Here is a 19,159-nt window from a genome sequence, read left to right as displayed (position 1 = left end):
AGCCCCAAGTGTTCCTTAATGTAGGAGAGGTGAACAGAAATGCAATCCCAAGGAAAAGGAAAAAAAATAAATAGAAGAACTTTATAGTCCACAAAATATTTCCACATGTTTACTTTCCCTATATTAAATAAACCATGAGTTTTCAAGAAAGAGAAATAGAGCAGTGGGGAATGCCTACATTTACAAAGGTAGGGAAGAAGAAAAGAAATAGAGACAAACTGAGAATGAGTAGAGGGTGCTGACAGAGCAGTCTAAGCAAAAGGTAAGTAGTTGGATGGTCTCAGTGTGAAATGCCATGAAGAAGTCAAGGACAAAGAAAAAGATACTGAGGCAATTCAGGAACCATTAGTAAACTCAGAGAACAGTTTCTATAGACTAAAGACTGAAGCCAAAATTCACAGGGTTAAGAAGTAGATACATAATGAGGAAATGACACTAGTAGGAGCAGAATGTTCCCAGGTTTGGTTACATAGTAGAGAGAAATGAGGGAAGAAAGGAAGTGAAGAAGAGGGAGAAAGAGCAAGGTAGAAAGAGAAGAAGAAAAGTAACTGATGGAAATTATGACTGAGGAAAAGTTTGTTCTCCTTAAGAAGAGAAATAAAAATATTTAAAGAGATATGTATCAGACAGGATAGTATAAGATCAAGAATAAGGATCCCCCTTTCTAAGATTGAAGTACAGTGGAAGAGAGGGAACACTGCTGAGTGTGGAAAGCAGCGAAAGATTTCATGTCAGTCTTACTAATATGTGGGGGATCAGACAGATGCCTAAGGACAATGGGAATGAATTGGAACACACTATATTGAAAACATTATGGGAAATATTGAGATGAAATCAAGAATTACCACCAAGCAGGACAGCTCTGAGGATATAAGACATTTGGGGTACAACAGACACTGTCAGAACAATTTAATGGCTTTCTGTAGCTCATTTGTTGGCAGAGACAGTGAGAAAATGGCACGTGAGGTTACTTGGTGTGGAGGCCCTCCAAAATAAGAATGAGTAGTGTCAAACTTTAAATACATAACAAATGAGAAGTTGAAAGTATATTTAGGATTGCAAAGCCAATTTCTAAAAGAGTATGCCATGTCTTCCTTTGTAATATCAACTGTAATTATCCACCATAATGGGTTTTCTCCATCATTTAAAAAATAAAAAACATGTAATAATAATGATATTCAACACTTATGCAGAACTTCCTTTGTGCCAGACATTTTCCAGGCATTTTATATGAGTAATTACTTCATTCAATCCTCACAACATCCTATGAGGTAAGAACTATTATTTCCATTTTATAGGTGAAAAGAATTGAGGCAGACATGTTAACCAAGTCACAGAACTAATTAAGTGGCAAGACTAGGATCAAACCAGTTAGTATGGCTTCAAAATAAGGGCTCTTACCCAATATTCTATTATCGCCATTTAACTCATCATCATTAAATATTGAAAATATTCTAACAGACATTTTTCTTAATCGTATTCACAACCTTACAAAGGAAAAATCATGATAGAGCCACATTTTAACATTAGTAAAAAAAAAAAAAAAAAAGTCAAATTACTCTTGATTAAAAAAAATTCAAATAGTTTTGACGATCCAGTGAAAGCGTCTAAACTATGTAAGTAGCTTTCTGTAAAAAGGCCTATACTAAAAAGTCATGAATGTGGCAATAGCTGTCTTGACAATCTAAATTTATTTACTTATGTCTAAACTAAAGATGTTAAAGAATTTTCCATATAAAATTGTCCATTTATACCCCTTCAAAAATGCAGAGGAGACTCTAAGAAGTGATGTTTGGCTAGCCAAAGCCCACAAAGGATAAGGTAAATGTAGAAAATAAAACATCTCTAATAATGAAGCAGGCAGATACTTAACAGTACAGAAGCCGTTGGAATAATGATCTTTCACATAGGCCCTTAAAGCACTGTCACAGGATTCTCTCCAAGACTTCAGACCTCCATCTACGTCCTCTGGCTGGGGGTCACTTGCTTCTTTCCGTAGATGGTCAAACTTAAAGGAAATTTTGTTTCTTGGATCTAAAAATCTGCTATTACCCAGGTCACCATGTTCTGTAATTAAGACCTTCCAAAGAATAATTATAAATATGAGTAACTCTGTAAAAAAAAAGTTCTTGTCAAATTTAACAAAACAAATAAAAATTCTGAAGACAGTTAACTTTTCATTTACTCAGATTTCTCTTTCATACTGATTTTTCAATCAAGTCACATTTTTAAAAAATTTAACTTTTTAAGTAAACTCCACCCCCAAGGTGGGGCTTGAATTCATGACTCTAAGGTTAAGAGCAGCATGCTCTACCAACTGAGCCAGCCAGCTACCCCTTAAGTCACATTTTTACTCTTATAAAAATATTACGTTTAGGGTTAAATCAGCTCTAAAACCACATTTCTCCAACCTATCCTTCATTTCTTGGTTTCTGTCTAATGTTTTGCCAATGTATATACTTTATACATAGCTGCAACAGTAACTTCTCTATACATTTTAATATCCTTTTTTTTCACATATTTCATAAACCTTTTCTAGTCATTATACTTAGCATTTAAAATAGGTAATATTTGTAAAATAGAAACCCTGGAAGAATATAACAGGGATTGGCAAATTTTTTCTGTAAAGGGCCAGATAGTAAATATTTTCAGCTTTTCTGGACATAGAATCAGTTGTGCCTACTCAACTCTGATGTTAGCAGGAAAGCAGCCATAGACAATACAAAAACCAAGCAAGCAGGGCTGTGTTCAATAAAACTTTATTTACAAAAATAAGTGGTACCTGCCATGCATACCTTGCTGACCCTTGCTCTAAATTAATAAAAATCAGTTGCCTTATGAGGAAAGGGACATTTATTTGTTAGGAATTTGGTGGATATGAGATAAAGATGAGAAAAAGATCTCACTATATATATATATATATTTTTCCATTTTTGAACCATGTAGATGTATTACTTATTCTATTTATTTACTTGTTTGTTTAAGTAGGCTTCACCCCCAGCACAGACCCAACAGATTCACGACCCTGAGATCAAGACCTGAGCTGAGATCAAGAGTCATGCACACTCAACTAAGCCACCCAGGCACCCACCCACCCTTTTAGTTTACACAAAACTAGCATACTATACTGTGTTTCACTTTTTACTTTTTAAATTTAATATACCTAGAAAATCTTTCCATAGGAATACTCAGAGAACTTCCTTGTTTTTTGGTTTACAATTGTATACTGCTCCATTGTATGGCTATACAAAAATTTATTCAACCAGTCCTCTATTAACGGATAGTTGGGTTGTTTTCAATCTCTTACTATTATGAACAATATTGCAATAAATGTCCTTGTATGTTCATTATGTATCAATTATGTACATGTGCCATGTACTCATGTGAGGTAAATTCTCTGAAAGGGGACAACTGGATCAAAGCGTAAACGTATTCATAATTTTGTTAGAGACTGACAAACTGCCCTATATCAGAGATAGGGTGTGGTACCAAGTTACAAACACACTATCAGTAGAAATTTTAACTGCAATTTCTTTTCACCTTTTAAAAAGTCATTTCCCCTTCTGTGAACAGTCTATTCTTATCTTTTGCCCACTTTTCTATTGGGTATTTGGTCTTTTTCTAGTTGAACTCTTTTTATTAATTAGGCAGATAAAACTCTGCATGTGTTGAGTTTCACAATTTTTTCCCTAATTTGCCATTTGTCTTTTGACACATTTACCATTTTTAATAATTACATATAATTTCACAATATTGACATACCATAATATATTTAATCACTCCTGAATTGAAGCAGGTTTAAGTTACTTACCATTTCCACTATCGAAAGCCACTATAAACTCTCCCACAAAAAGTCTTCTGCTTAAAAATAATTCTTTGGAAAGAATTCCTAGTTTTGAGATTCATGTCCTTATCATCAGACTACCCTTTAAAAGCTTGATTATTTCCTTAGTCTTACTCTCATAAAGCTTTCTCATCACAATCCTGAAACTTGTGTAATTAAAAAGTAAATATGTTCACATTAAAATTTTAATCTGCACTACCTTAATTACTATTTCTGGGCGATGTAACACTTTTCCAAGTTTGCTTTGTATTTCAGTTGGGTGCAACTGAACCAGTTGGGTGCAAATGGTTCATTTCTGTTGCTCATTTATTCACTGAACTCTTGGCAACATCCTTAGGTATTTGAATAACCTCTTTACTATGCTTGAGGCACATATTTTCTTCTTTTAAAATCTTATTTTAAGCCCATTATACAAAGGTCACTTTCTTTTATAAACTTTTCTAATGTTTCATCATTACTTAAATGATTCTCTTTCCATTTCCTACTAAATTTTTATGTTTTAAAAAATATTTAACCTTTAATCTCCACCTGGAATTAATCTAAGTGTATAGTTGGCACTGGAAATCAAAGTTAGAGTAATCTCATAAATTTTATCAATTGTTTCCTTTTCCTTTCTGTTTTATGATACTTCGTTTAAGGGCTTTCTGATTCTTGCCTTGTGTCTTTGTTTGCTAGCATTGGTCTTTTTTCATTGTTGTTCCTGATCAGAATAATCCTGTATGGTCTATTTTTCATAGAAATTGTATGAAATCTATTTGAAAAACAAAATTTCCATACCATTTATATTTCCTTTTTTTCTATTTTTTTTTTTTTTTTACAGTTTATTTATTTTTCAGAGACAGAGACAGAGCGTAAGGTGGGGAGGGGCAGAGAGAGAGGGAGACACAGAAGCAGGCTCTGGGTTCTGAACTGTCAGTACAGAGCCTGAAGTGGGACTTGAACCCACAGACTGTGAGATCATGACCTGAGCTGAAGTCGGATGCCTAGCCAACTGAGCCACCCAAGTGCCCCTCATTTATATTTCTTATTCAGATAAGCTTTCCATATTATTTATATTTCTTATTCAGAAACCCTGTATTTAAATCTAATTTCCCATTTACTTCCCAGATTAAAGTGTGTGTGTGTGTCTGTGTGTGTGTGTATGAACTGTATAGCAGACTCCTGCTAGTTTCCAATCCAATAACCATTCTTTCCTTTTCCCTTACTAACAGAACCCCAAAAGTTTCCAAAAAGACTGTGTATACAAATACAAAAATGATACTTCCCCACTAGGAATGACAAAGTGATAGGAGTTCTGGCAATAACTTATCAGTGAAAGTTGCTTTGGAATGGCCAGCACCTTTTCCAACTTCCTCCTCTTCCTTCCTACAACTATGGATTTAGTGCCCTGAAATAGAGCGGCTCTCTTAAGAGCATGATAATGAAAACAATACCTGGAAGGCAGAATAGAGAGCTGGAAGCAACGTGGGTCTCTGATGACATCATGGAGCTACCAAGTAACAGCTCATAACAGCTCTAAATATTACCTCCGGATTTCTTACATGACAAAAATCTCTACGTAGTTAACCCACTGTAGTTGATTTTTATTATATGCAGGGGTGGCATCTACTTTGGTTTTGTCTTTTTAACTTTTCCTTTGTGTGTGTGATGTTTTATGGCATCTACTTTATTTATTTTTCAAAACATTTTATTTTTAAGTAATCTCTACACCCAATGTGGGTCTCACACTTCTAACCCTGAGATCAAGAGTCGCATGCTCTACCAACTGAGCCAGCCAGGCTCCCCTATGGCATCTTCTTTAATAACTCATGTATCTTTCCTTATTTTAATGTCCAGGTAATAGCTTTTTGTTGCTGTTGTTATGGCTAAGAATGCCATCTCCTTTTGACTACATTTTTAAGCTGGCTACTACTGGTGTATGGGAATGGTCTTATAACATGTATCTGGACACAGATCTTATTTCAATAACTTGTCTATATTACATTAAATTATACAATATCAATTGCAAGCAATATTTATCATTTTTTCCAATATTGTTTATTGTTTATACTTGTAATTAATCTATTTTCATTAAGAAAATTAAGCAAAAATATAAACCAAAACAAACAAAAAACAAGCAAAACAAATTCCAAAAATCCTGTAATTCCAAGACAGAGTTAACATTTTGGTGTATATTTTCCTACATTTCCTTTCCTATGCACATCTATATACTTTATACCTTTGACTCCTAAGATGTGTATGTCCCTCCAGGGGCACCTGGGTGGCTCAGTCAGTTAAGCATCTGACTTAGGCTTAGGTCATGATCTCACGGTTCGTGAATTCAAACCCCACATCAGGCTCTCTGCTGTCAGCACAGAGCCCTCTTCCGATCCTCTGTCCCCTCTCTCTCTGTTCCTTAAGTGCTCTCTCTCTCTCTCAAAAATAAACAAACATTAAAAAAAAAAAGATGCATATGTCCCCCCATCACTTAACATTTCATAAAATGGGATACATCTTATACTTGATGGCATCTTAGGACTTTGCCAATTAAAATTGGCAGTGTTTTTTCTTAGTGGTACATAAAATGGTGCATCTTTTAAAGAATTTAAAATGCATTAATTCTAATACAGTTCATTTAAATATCTATTTGAAAAATAAACTAGCACAATTCTACATATGTTCTTTTATGTTTTAGCTTAATATATCACAAAAATCTTTCTAGATCAATACTTTAGCATACATGTTACCAAAGGGAGTATATTCCCAGATCAGTTTTTACATCACTTTTCAATGTAGTCACAGTATTTTGGTCTATAGATAATTAATTTAATGTTGGTTGGGCATTTAGATTGTTCCCAATTTTTCACTATTATAAACCTTGTTTCACTGTCATAAACCTTGCTATAATCTTTTTAATACATTTATATACTTATTTTCCTAGGATAAATCTTACGGATTTGTGGGTTCAAAGAAGATTCAGACTTTTTTCTTTAAGTTTATTTTGAGAGACAGAGAGAGTGCAGACATTGAGAGTGGGGGAGGGACAGAGAGGAAAGGAGAGAGAATCCCAAGCAGGCTCCACACTACATGGGGCTTGATATCGCGACCATGAGATCATGACCTGAGCCAAAATCAAGAGTTGGATACTCAACCAACTGAACCACCCAGGTGCCCCTCAGACTTTTTAAACAAGGATTTGGTATTTAGTGACATACTGCCTTTGAAGTGCAATTAATGAATTTGCAAAGTCCTGCCAGATAATGTTTATAACTATGACAATAATGGAAATGTTTGCTTTGTTCCTCTATTTGAATAGAAATGTCTGTTTTTCTATAGAATATCAAATATAATGTCTCCTATTATTCTTACCAAGGAGAATTACATACAGCTATAAAATCTGTATAAAACTCAATTCTTTTACTTTCACTATTCTTGTTAGGGGCAGCTCTTTTTTCCTGTCAAAGAAACTCCTGGTATTATCAGAGAGGGGAAGAATTTTCTTATATAGAACATTTACAAAAGCTCTGATAACTATGGCATGAATTTATTCAGCATCTTATCTTCAGACATTTGCTTTGGTTTATAGGATTTCTACTACCACCCAGGCACAGCCTACTAAAAAGAACCGTCATTACCTGATCTTCATATCCTTCTATCTTCACAGGCGTGAACTGATCCATGTTATACTGGGCAAATGCACTGTATTTTAACAAGTGGAAAAAAAGGGGGGGGGGGTGGGGGGGGAGAGAATTATACATAAAGAAACACCAAAGGTAATTCACAGAATAGTGAAAGAGAATGTGAAAACACTCCCCAGTGCTCTTCCCTTCCTCTCTCCAGGCAACTAGTGTTATCCTAATGCCTTCCCACTTTCTGAAGGAACTCTTCACAGTGATCTTAGATGTGCCCTAAACTCTGAATTACCTTTTCATCTCCACTTCTAAGCTCCAACAGAATTCCCCTTAGACAATTCCGAAGTTTTAAGTAATCTGATTTTTGTGAATTACCAACTTTTAGATAGAGGCTTTCAGTGGTTTAAAGAAAAAACAAAAAACCCTTCAGTTGATGCACTATTTTACCAATGCTGCCTTCTTTATTCTGGACTTTCTGAGGCAGGGCAGGAAGGAGAGATCATAATTAAATATACTGGAAGGCATTTGACATGGGGAGAGGGTGAGGCAAGAGCGGAGCATGAGTCAAGTCTCAGAGGAGAGCTTAAGGCAGAAGAGATTATTTTTTTTAATGTTTATTTTATTTTTGAGAGAGAGACAGAGAGACAGACAGATAGAGCATCAACTGGTTAGGGTCAGAGAGAGAGGGAGACACAGAATCCAAAACAGTCTCTAGGCTCTGAGCTGTCAGCACAGAGCCTGATGTGGGGCTCAAACTCACAGACCACGAGATCATGACCTGAGCCGAAGTTGGCCGCCCAACTGAATGATCCACCCAGGCACCCCAGAAGAGATTATTTTAAAAAGGAGATATGAATAATCAAAGTACATGCCTATTAACTACCATTTACTTGTCCAGTGCTAGATTTGTAAAACTGCATTTTCAATGGCTCCCTAGTACATCTAAGTAAGCAAAAAGGTAAAGGGAAAGAAGCCTGAGGTAAACTGCAGTGTAAGAAACGCGTAACACACAAAATATCAGTATTCTCACCCACTGGCCAAGGGAAGAGTTAAACACCTCTCCTGCCCAAGTTTAACCTGCTAAAACGCCTGCTAGACACTGTTTTTAAGCAAAGTATCAAACTTTTCTTCAAAAGAAACCAAAGTAACAGACATTTAAAGCTAATCCTCAGTCTTTTCATTTTGGGTTATTGTTATGTTTTTAGATAAATAATTTCTATGGTGTTATAAATCATTATACATCCCCATTAGCAAAATGAGTCTTAAACATGGTGGTTCTTCAGATAGGAAGATAAATTAAATGTTCATGCAAAGTGGATTAAATATTATTATTATTGATTTTTTTTTTTTTTTAGAAAAGCTTAAGGAGTAGAGAGTAGTAAGTATTCCATTCTACGATACGTCCTAAGATTACAGATTACAAACACAAATACCAAAGATGGTTAATATTTAATCCCATCTCAAGAAAATGGTATTTTCATTCTACCAGCAGTGTGGACCGAAAACTTGAGATCCTTCTTGATTCTTCTTTCTCCCACATTTCACATCTAATCCATGAGTAAATCATATGGATTCTACCTTGAATACATATTCAGAATCTGACTCCTTCCCACCACCCTTACACTAGTCCAAACCACCGCCATTTATCTCTGAACTACTGCAATAAGCCTTCTAACTACTCCTCTTACTTCAATATTTGCCCCCCTGCATGGTAGCCAGTAATTATTCTAAAATATAATCTCATCGAGTCATTCTCTGCTCATAATACTAGTAACTTCCCCTCTCTTTCAGAAATAAAATCCTCTCTTTAACATGGCCTACATCTCCCTACTTAGTCTGGGAATTAACAGAGAATGGTTACAGTGGTCAAGAAGCATAGGTGAAAATCCAGGAAATAGGGTTAAATTCTTGGTTGTTCAGTCCTCCTTCATTTTATATAGAAGGCAATAATGATGATTACTGAAACAACATTCACTGAGCCCTTACTATGAGATCTGCAGCCAAGGGACTGAAGCATCTTATTACAGGAAGAAAAACAGAATTTTTTTATCCCTATAGAAAAGCAAATATTTGGGCATAAGACAGCTGTCCTTTAGGAAGAATGTTCTCTGAAAAGCTACAGTCTGTAAGAACCAGAATATTTATAAAAACAAAGCTTTATTGTCAGTGCAATTAAAGCATCTGAACTATTAAATACCAAATTCTACTGTTACTCCTAATTAAAAACGTGACAACAGGCTTAGGAGGCAGTCACTCTTGGATCTTGGCATTCCACTCCCCATCTCCTCTTCAGTACCTTATCAAATGAAGTACTGACTAGATTTATTTTGAGTAGCTCTCAAGGATAAAACTAAGACGAATATATGTCAGGCAAATTGAATAACCTGCCTTGTTAGATGGTGAATTCCTTATTATTAGGAGCGTTCAGACTGGATAATCATCTGTTGACAAAATATAGATGAAATTCTTTCAATGACAGGGCAGAGGATAGACAGGGGTTGAATTAGCAAATCATGAATGCCTTTTTCTATGGCATTTTACGCAACTAAGAGAAACCAGCATTAGAATGTATCTTCAGTGTGTGCCTAAATCAATGTATAATGAGAATATCAATCATGATGACAATTATAGGGTTTGTAGAATTTGGTCCCAGAATGAGATCCAAAACAGCAGGGCAGAAGAAGGGCAGAAGAAGATGATTGCTTCTCAGGCAGCAACTCTTAAAAGTTTTCTATAGCTAAAATCTAAACCAACTGTATACCATACCAAATGCCTTTATGACAATTATTTGTTGCTCTATGTCAAAATCCTTGTTTCATCCTCTCTACCCCATCTTTACCCAGTCATTATCCTTTTCTGGTTTCCTCTTTACAAAGGAACTCTGGGTCAGTTAGACAGACAGTGATTGAAACAGAATTTTGTATGTAAAGGAGAGTAGTGATAAAGCCAGATAACAGAGGGCCTTGAAAGCTGACAGTATTTAGATTTGAAGAACACAAAACACACATCACTCTCATGTTTTTGAGGACAAGGATAAAAGGAAAATGGTATTTTAGAAAGATTAATTAGCGTGGTGGTGATAAGGAATCCATGACTGGGTTGAACAACGATGCTATTATTCTATGGTTAATTCTATTAAGGCACTTTTATGAATATCTACTATTTTGTGGCAGTTTAAGAAACACTCCTCAATAGCAGCCTTATCTTTCTATAGCTAGCAATTAAAAAAAATTCAATGTGAACTAAAAGGAGTATAGAAGAAACCCTAACCACTCGTATTAAACTCTGCTTTTACAGGGGAAATCTGGAAAAATAAAAAATAAAAAATAAGGTCGTATATAATAAGCTTTAAGGGAATAAACAACATTGGGGGGAACATGTTTTCTCCAAGAAAAAAAAACAACAACTAAAACTGCTAAAACCAACTGCTTTATATTGAAGTATTTTAGACTTAGTTTCCAGGGCACAAATTTACTATCAATATAGTTCATCCAAAATTAAAATAATATAGAAGTGAAAAAAATATATGTAAGTGGATTTTGAAAGATACTTACTGTGCTGCCCCTTCCCTGAGGAGATTGTCATTGTTAAGTAGTAGCCGGACATCTGAAGAGGAAAAAAATGTTAAAAGATGTTAAGAACAGAGCGCCTGGATGGCTCAGTCAGTTAAGCATCCGACTCTAGATTTCGGCTCAGGTCATGATCTCACAGTTTGTCGGGTCAAGTCTTGCACTGGGCTCTGCCCTGACAGCATGTGCAGCATGCTTGGGATTCTGTCTCCCTCTCTCTAACCCTCCACTGCTTGTGCGCACACTTTCTCACCCCTCTGAAAATAAACATTTTAAAAAACCACACCTTTAAAAGATGTTAAAATTCAAACGTTCAGTAAAGGATAAGCTTCAGAAATGTTTAACAAGTCAGGCTTTGCAAAGTTGATCTTCAGATATCCTATATGCAAATGAACAGATGCTCACGTTCATAGATTTTCATGTAATTATTTGTGGTACAATAATCAAACAACTTCTCAAGGAATTTCATAGCAAATAAAAAGCATGGTTTAAAGAAAGTTACAATTAGAACTGTTAATTTTGTATCTAAAAGAATCCTTTAAAATAGGATTAAGAACTGGAGACTTTTCTATAGCATCAGACCAAGAAAGCTGGGCAAAATTCAGCCAGTGACAGTGAAACTGCCAAACATATTTTTCCACGAAGGACTGAACGTGGGGCCTACATGCTTTTAAAAAGCTGTATGTCAAGAGTCTAGTCATGCTTATTTTTTAAATTTTAATTATTATTTTTTAATGTTTACTTATTTATTTTCAAAGAGAGAGACAGAGAGTGAGCAGAGCAGGGGCAGAGAGGGAGACAGAATCCCAAGCAGGTTCTGCACTGTCAGCACGGAGTCCAGTGGGGGGCTCAAACCCACAAACCGTTGAGATCATGACCTGAGCCGAAATCAAGAGTTGGACCCTTAACCTACTGAACTACCCAGGCACCCCTATAGTCATTCTTCTTTTATAAGAGGAGGGTCCTTGTTATAGAAGAAACTACTAAGCATTCATTAACTCCAAGAGGAAAGACTAATTTAATTATAAGCCAAAGGCCATTGACTCTTAGAGCTTCTGAAAGAGGCTGGCAGAGGCCAATGTGTAGCATGCCAATAAAAACTAGTCTTCATGCCACAAGTAGCTTGCCAATTCTTAATCTAATTCTTTCATATCAATTATTCTCATGATATTCCTGTAAAGTCCATTCCGTTGTCAGAAATCAAACAGGGGGGCGCCTGGGTGGCGCAGTCGGTTAAGCGTCCGACTTCAGCCAGGTCACGATCTCGCGGTCCGGGAGTTCGAGCCCCGCGTCAGGCTCTGGGCTGATGGCTTGGAGCCTGGAGCCTGTTTCCGATTCTGTGTCTCCCTCTCTCTCTGCCCCTCCCCCGTTCATGCTCTGTCTTTCTCTGTCCCAAAAATAAATAAACGTTGGAAAAAAAAAAATTAAAAAAAAAAAAAAAGAAATCAAACAGGGACTTCTAACTACAAAGGCCATTAATTTTGTTAAGAATTTATCTGAGCTGGGGTGCCTGGGTGGCTCAGTCGGTTAGGCGTCCGACTTCGGCTCAGGTCATGTTCTCATGGTTCATGGTTTGAGCCCCATGTCGGGCTCTGTGCTGACAGCTCAGAGCCTGGAGCTTGCTTCCAATACTGTGTCTCCCTCTCTCTGGCCCTCCCCGGCTCATGCTCTGTCTCACTCTCTCTCTCAAAAATAAATAAACATTAAAAAAAAAAAAATTAAAAAAAAAAAGAATTTATTTGAGCTAATCAGCTTGATAAAGTTCAGGTCGAAGGAAAATTTCCTAAAAGCTCAGTTGTTGAAAATTTACATTTGGTCAAAATGCAAAGACTAGGAAAATAAGGCTGCATTTGTTTATTTGTTTCTCTTGCTGTTAGTGCTCAAAATCCACAAACAAGTCTATAAGGATACATGTTCTGATTTATTTCTATTGTGTATTATTTACTCCTTAAATTATTATGTGTTCTCCTGGTTACTCTTTCTCTGCATCATTAATTATTTTTATCACTGGAGATTAGTGATTGTTCTATGATGTGTGGGGCTCTGGGCCAACTGCAGATGAGTATCACATAGCTCCTCTCAAGTACATAGCCCTCTAATGTAAAACTCGAATTTCAAAATAAATGCTTGCTAAAATGAACCAAGATACACAAAGGACTTAAAGATAAATTTAACAACTTAAAATGGGATTACAATGATTGATTTTATCATAAAGCTCAAGATGCCTCATCTACATTTTTCATTCTATATGTTAAGCCAGTGAATAGAAATTTATAAATGTATTGGAATGGCGGTTCCCAAACTGGCTGTGACTCAGAATCACCTGGGAGAACTTGAGGATGGTAAGGCTGGAATCTGTGTATGTAATAAGCTTCCCAGATGTAGTTAGTTCAGCCCCAATGGCTTTAGAAAGTGTCCTGCATATACTACAAGCATGTGTTGAGTGAAAGCACAGAAGAAGCTGAAGCTATGATTTACAGTGATACAAAACTATGAAAATAATTTAATATTGCTTCCATATTCATATTAAGCTACTTTAAATCTTTTCTCACATAAGATAGGTATCCTAATTTATGGGTTAAGAGTATGCTTTTAACTCAGACCTGGGTTTGAATCCTTGTTCTGACACTTACTTGCTAGATGACATTGAATAAATTATTTTAACCTCTTTTAATCTTGATTTCCTTAAGCTATAGCTATAATGTGCTGTAAGGATTAGAAGAGATAAGAAACACTCAATAAATACTTATACATAATTATGGAGGGCTTAAAATACTAATGTTTACTCACCATTGAACACTTCATTAAATTCCCCTGGGGGTGCATGAGTGATGAATTTAGCAGCTATGCGTACCTAAAGAGAAAGAAATAAAATAAGAGAAGAGTAACATATAAAGGAAGAAGCAATTAACAGATTACAAAATTTTCATCATATTCATGGAGATAAAACTTCCTATTCAAACCTTTACTATTTAGGAGACTTCAGATTTTTTTCACAAACTATCTCAAAGCTTTCATCATCAATAGAGGTTTGTCCTGATTTTGAGATCTACATGCGGCTTTAAGTTTTAATTCTTCTTTAAAAAGTTGAGGGGCGCCTGGGTGGCTCAGTCAGTTGAGCGTCTGACTTCAGCTCAGGTCACGATCTTGCAGTCCGTGAGTTCGAGCCCTGCGTCGGGCTCTGGGCTGATGGCTCAGAGCCTGGAGCCTGCTTCCGATTCTGTGTCTCCCTCTCTCTCTGCCCCTCCCCCGTTCATGCTCTGTCTCTCTCTGTCTCAAAAATAAATAAACATTAAAAAAAATTTAAAAAAAAAGTTGAATAATCAATTTTTGGTCCAAATATACTACAGGCACAAATAGAGAAAGTTATGATCCTAATCACTTATGAACATTTAAGCAAAACTAAATGAAAGAGTAGTGAACTGGTAGGATACCAATATGTGTTTATAGCGTTTATCCCAATGCAAAGGTGGCTCAGTATTAACAAATCAGTGTAATTTACAAATTAAAGGAGCAAACCCTTGTGATTCTCTTAACTCATGCTGGAAAAAAAAGATAAAATTCAACATTCAAAGATCATAAAACAACAAAACTACTAATTTTTGGTAGGAATAAACTTCTTTAACTTGATAAAGGATTATCTACCAAAATTCTACAGCATACTTAATAATGATGCAACATTGCAAGCAGTGTCCCTAATTTTAAAAACAAGACAAAGATGACTGCTATCACTTACTATTAAACACTGTACTAAAGGTTCTAAAGAATGCTATAGACAGTACTTCTTCTGTTCTTCCAACTCCCTCTCCTGCCCCCTACTGCCATTCTACTTTTCTGGATCTCCTTTTATAGACAGACATTGAAGTCTTAGATCTAACTTGCATATCCCTTTTTCTCCAGTATTTTTATCTTCTTTTTGTCATTTGGTAGTTTATTTGGGGAGAAGGCCTCAGAGCTCCATTTTTCAATTCACTTAAAATGCTCTTCATTCATGTCTATTTTGCTATTCAGATAGTTATTTTAAAACCTATTTTTCATTTCCAAGACTTTTATTTGTGTGTGTGTAAGAATTATTGAGTCTCCTTGAGGGTATTAACTATACTTACTTTAAAGTATTGCTCTATTGACTGTTCCCTAAGAATTTAGATCTACTTGTTTGTTGAGTTTGATGCTTTTCTTTCATAGTACCAGTTTTCCACAAATATTTGGTATTCCTCCTTGAATTTAATTTAGCTTGCCTGTTCTGTTTACCAGCAGTTTGTCTCTAGTGATTGTAGGGGAGGGAGAGAAGAGACTTGCTGCTGTGAAGTGGATATGAGCCGATTAATTTCTGAGTAACCCTCGTAAGGGCCAGAGGCTACCTGGGGCATCGCCCTGCCTCTCTGCTCTTAGTGCTCATTCTCAATGCTATATTCTGAAGACAAATGCATTTCTATCTGCAGTTCAGCCCCAATGGAAGAGAAAAGAGGAGCCAATGGTACAGTTAGCTTACAGAACAATTCCGCAATTAATCTACTCCAAGACTGTTCTGAGTCCTTTCCTTCTTGCTCCTTAAGTTGAGCTCCTCCAAGTGGCTCCTACTTCCACAACAGTTATCTTCTGATCTTACTTTTTTTTCCCTTGTGTATTTACCATTCTGCTTTCTTTCTATCAAAAGAATTGCTACAAAACTTTGGTCCAACAATGGCACTCTCACTTAAAAAAAAAAAAGCTTATTTGAGAGAGAGAGAAAAAATAGAGCGAGGGGAGGGGCAAGGAGAGAGAAAATCCCAAGCAGGCTCTGTGCTGTCAGTGCAGAGCCTGACATGGTGCTTGATCACACATACCATGCAATCATGACCCGAGTCAAAACCATGGAGTCAGATACTCAACTGCCTGAGCCACCCAAGCACTAATTCAGTTCTCTTCTTAATCTGTTTTCCCTACTTTTTTCATTCTACTAAGGTTTGGCATAAAAGATGAGGTGAAACCATGTGCTCAGTCTGCCATATAATTTAATCTCTTCGCTTTTATCAAGATGTGAAATACAAAAAATGTAAAAATCTATGTAAAAGAAAAAATAATTTCGAGTATCATTTGGCAATATACATATATAATTATGATGCTAGCAATGATAATAGGACTGACCTCTGACAGTCTCACAGTACAATTCTTTTTTTTTATAAAGTTTATTTATTTTGAGAGAGAGTGTGAGCAGGGGAGGTGTGGAGAGAGAGGGAGAGAGAGAATCTCAAGCAGGCTCCGTGCTGTCAGTGCAGAGCTGGACATGGGGCTCGTTCTCACAAACCTGTGAGACCATGACCTGAACCAAAATCAAGAGTTGGACATTTAACCGACTGAGCCACCCAGGCGCCCCTCACAGTATAATTCTAACACACTATGACAGAAAGAATGTTGAAAATTCCCTAATATTTGATGTGATAATGAGTACGAAGATGATTCAACTCACTGATGAGGGGCAAAGAGGAACACAGTAGATCTACCAATAAACTGAGCCCTGCTTTCCAAGTAGGCATCCTCCATTAACCTCTTCATTTCCTTCAAACAACGTTAAGTTCTTGTTGACCCACTCAAATCAAGGCTATCATCAAAGCCAAACCATTCTTAAGCAGAAAAAAGACTTTCAAGAGTCCTCTGAAAATACAACTGGGCACTGAGAAGAGAATTAGAAAGACAAAAAATACTTTGCAACTTCAGGTTTATACAGAAGATCTTATATATGACTTCACTCATTCTAAAAAGAATAAAAGAAAAGCTGCTCCATGGACAAATTTTACATCTTCAGTCAAGAAAGGCCTACTGATTGATGGAGCAAGGTAGATTGGAAAACCTGGATTCTAATTACTGGCTCTATTGGTCCATAAACTAACTAGGTTTGTAATTCTAGAAGCATGACTAACCTGTTTTGGTCCTGAGTTTCCTCATTATAAGCCAACTCCCAAAAGAGATGAGAAGTTCTGCAAAATTTCTTTGAATTGTAAAGCTCTACCTGATTTTTTAACCTTAGAATACAAAACCTGTATGTGGATTACCTGGAAGCAGAGATGAGGAATCCATAACACAAACACCTTAGAATATTCTTATGTACATAAAGCTTGAGAACCCTGTCATGACAGGATAATTATAGATAATACATTACTTTTCTGGAATAAAAGCTGCTGGAGACTAAGAGGAATACACCATAAAACTCTTATATTAACAAGCAACAACAATAAAAAGAAAATAATTAGGAAGTAAGAAATGCTGCTCAACTCATGAAAATTACACTACACAGGACTTAACAGTTCCCATATAGATTTACAACTCGGTATATTTATATTTGCCTTGGCATGTGCAGTTAATCATATTTCTTTCCTCATCAACTGTTGCTGTCAATCATTTATTTAAGACATTAGTAAACTTACTTTGATAGTAAACCTATTTCTTAGTCTATTCAAATCTGCTGAGGGGCTATGATCTATCCCACTTGTCAATGTGCATCTCCCATAATCCTTACATCATTGTGAAAGTCCCCTTAGTCAAACAAATTTAAGTGTGTGTAGTTCAAAAATATATTCATATACAACCAAAAAAGCATATTCCCTAAAAAGAATAAAGCTATATATTTTACATACTACATATATAACATAATGTTTGAATATGCAATAGTAAAGGCTACCAAAATGAAAATTCAAGATACTAGTATTCCTGAAGATATCCCTGAAGTTTTAAAAGCCATACAATCTGATGGATCTGGCATAATTAAAACAAGTATTTGGATAATCAATGAACTGACAATGCATATTAAAAAAGTAATAGTTAACCAATTTGACAATAAATTTCATATATTGGAAAAAAAAAGTAATAGTTCATTCATTCAGCAAACATTTACTGAGCACATACGAAAAGAAGAGTAAATAAAGATTAAACACTGAGTAAGATTCTGTCACTGTCTTCAAGGACCTGACACACAGATAGTAATACAGCCAGCAAGTATTAAAGGCCATGGTGAGGCACAAGGAAGATACAGTCAACTTTATATATGTATATAAGGAGTGGTGGGGTGGCCTTTAGATACAGTGATGTTTGAGTTGGATTGAAGAATGAATAAATACCAAGGAGCGCATCCAGTCAGAGGAAACAGTATGCACAAACTAAGACATTATAACACAACAAATTGAATGTAGATATTTAAAAGATTTGCAGAATGTAAAACAGTGCTACTTTTCCCACTAATTCTTTTGTTTTAGAAAATAAAGTTTGGGTTTTTTCTTTTCTTTTTTTCCTCAAAACAAAATAGCAGGGCGCCTGGGTGGCTCAGTCAGTTAAGAGTCCGAAGACACTTGATTTTGGCTCAGGTCATGATCTCAGAGTTCGTGAGATTGAGCCCTGCACCGGGCTGACAGCCTGGAGCCTGCTTGGGATTCTCTCTTCCTCTCTCTCTGCCCCTTCCCCGGCTCACTCGTGCTCTCTCTCTATCCCGAAATAAACTACAAAACAACAAGAAACAAAATTCCAATTATTTATGTTAACATATAAATGTTTTTAAATATGTTTTTAAATGAATTAATACTTTAAGAACTCTTAAGTTTTAATATCTAGTACAATAGCTATAAATTACATAAAAAGTTGACACCTAAGAGTATAAAGGGGTCCTGAAAACAAAAACGTCTGAGAAGTGCTCTGTTGATACAGGCTGATGTTTTATCATATGCCATTGAATGCAAAAGTTCACACAATGATATATTCCTGTTTTATTAAAAGTAAATACACTTACATATATGTATAGCTACTAATTTTAATTAGGACTTCTCCTGGTGGTGGTTATTAAAAAGTTGTTTTTCTTTCCTTTTTTGGCTTATCTCTATGTTCAAAAAGTTGTATAAGGAATACAAATTACTTGTAATTTTTTTTCTGGGAGTTAGTACCTCTTAATCCCCTTTATTCTACTTCACCCACTACTTTATTACTTGTATGTTAAAGATAATTTTTAAATTTTTAAAAATCAAAGAGGATCATGACAACATCTACCATCTAATAAATTAATTTTGTTAAAGATAAAAAAGGACATTAACAACATAAAGGCTATGGAGTGACATCAAAACTGCAATCGATGGATCAAGGAAACTACAGGTCAAGGAAGCTAAAGGACAGAG

General features: G+C 35.8%; 1 protein-coding gene across 2 annotated transcripts in view; it reads right to left on the bottom strand.

Annotated features, from left to right (window-relative positions):
• The window catches only part of CAPZA1 (capping actin protein of muscle Z-line subunit alpha 1), a 49,444-nt gene that overhangs the window by 13,054 nt on the left and 17,231 nt on the right, over nucleotides 1-19,159 (bottom strand). For both annotated transcript variants that reach the window (XM_015066139.3, XM_027058342.2), the window contains exons 2-5: nucleotides 13,815-13,878; nucleotides 11,010-11,061; nucleotides 7,459-7,522; nucleotides 1,874-2,080 (exon numbers count right to left, since the gene is read on the bottom strand). In XM_015066139.3, coding sequence (XP_014921625.2) covers nucleotides 1,874-2,080; nucleotides 7,459-7,522; nucleotides 11,010-11,061; nucleotides 13,815-13,878 — 387 coding nt within the window. The remainder of the gene's footprint in view (nucleotides 1-1,873; nucleotides 2,081-7,458; nucleotides 7,523-11,009; nucleotides 11,062-13,814; nucleotides 13,879-19,159) is intronic.

The sequence above is a fragment of the Acinonyx jubatus genome, chromosome C1, assembly GCF_027475565.1.
Source record: "Acinonyx jubatus isolate Ajub_Pintada_27869175 chromosome C1, VMU_Ajub_asm_v1.0, whole genome shotgun sequence".
NCBI classification, from domain to species: domain Eukaryota; kingdom Metazoa; phylum Chordata; class Mammalia; order Carnivora; family Felidae; genus Acinonyx; species Acinonyx jubatus.
Note: the sequence above shows the minus strand (reverse complement) of the source record. Positions and strands in the feature narration are given on the sequence as shown.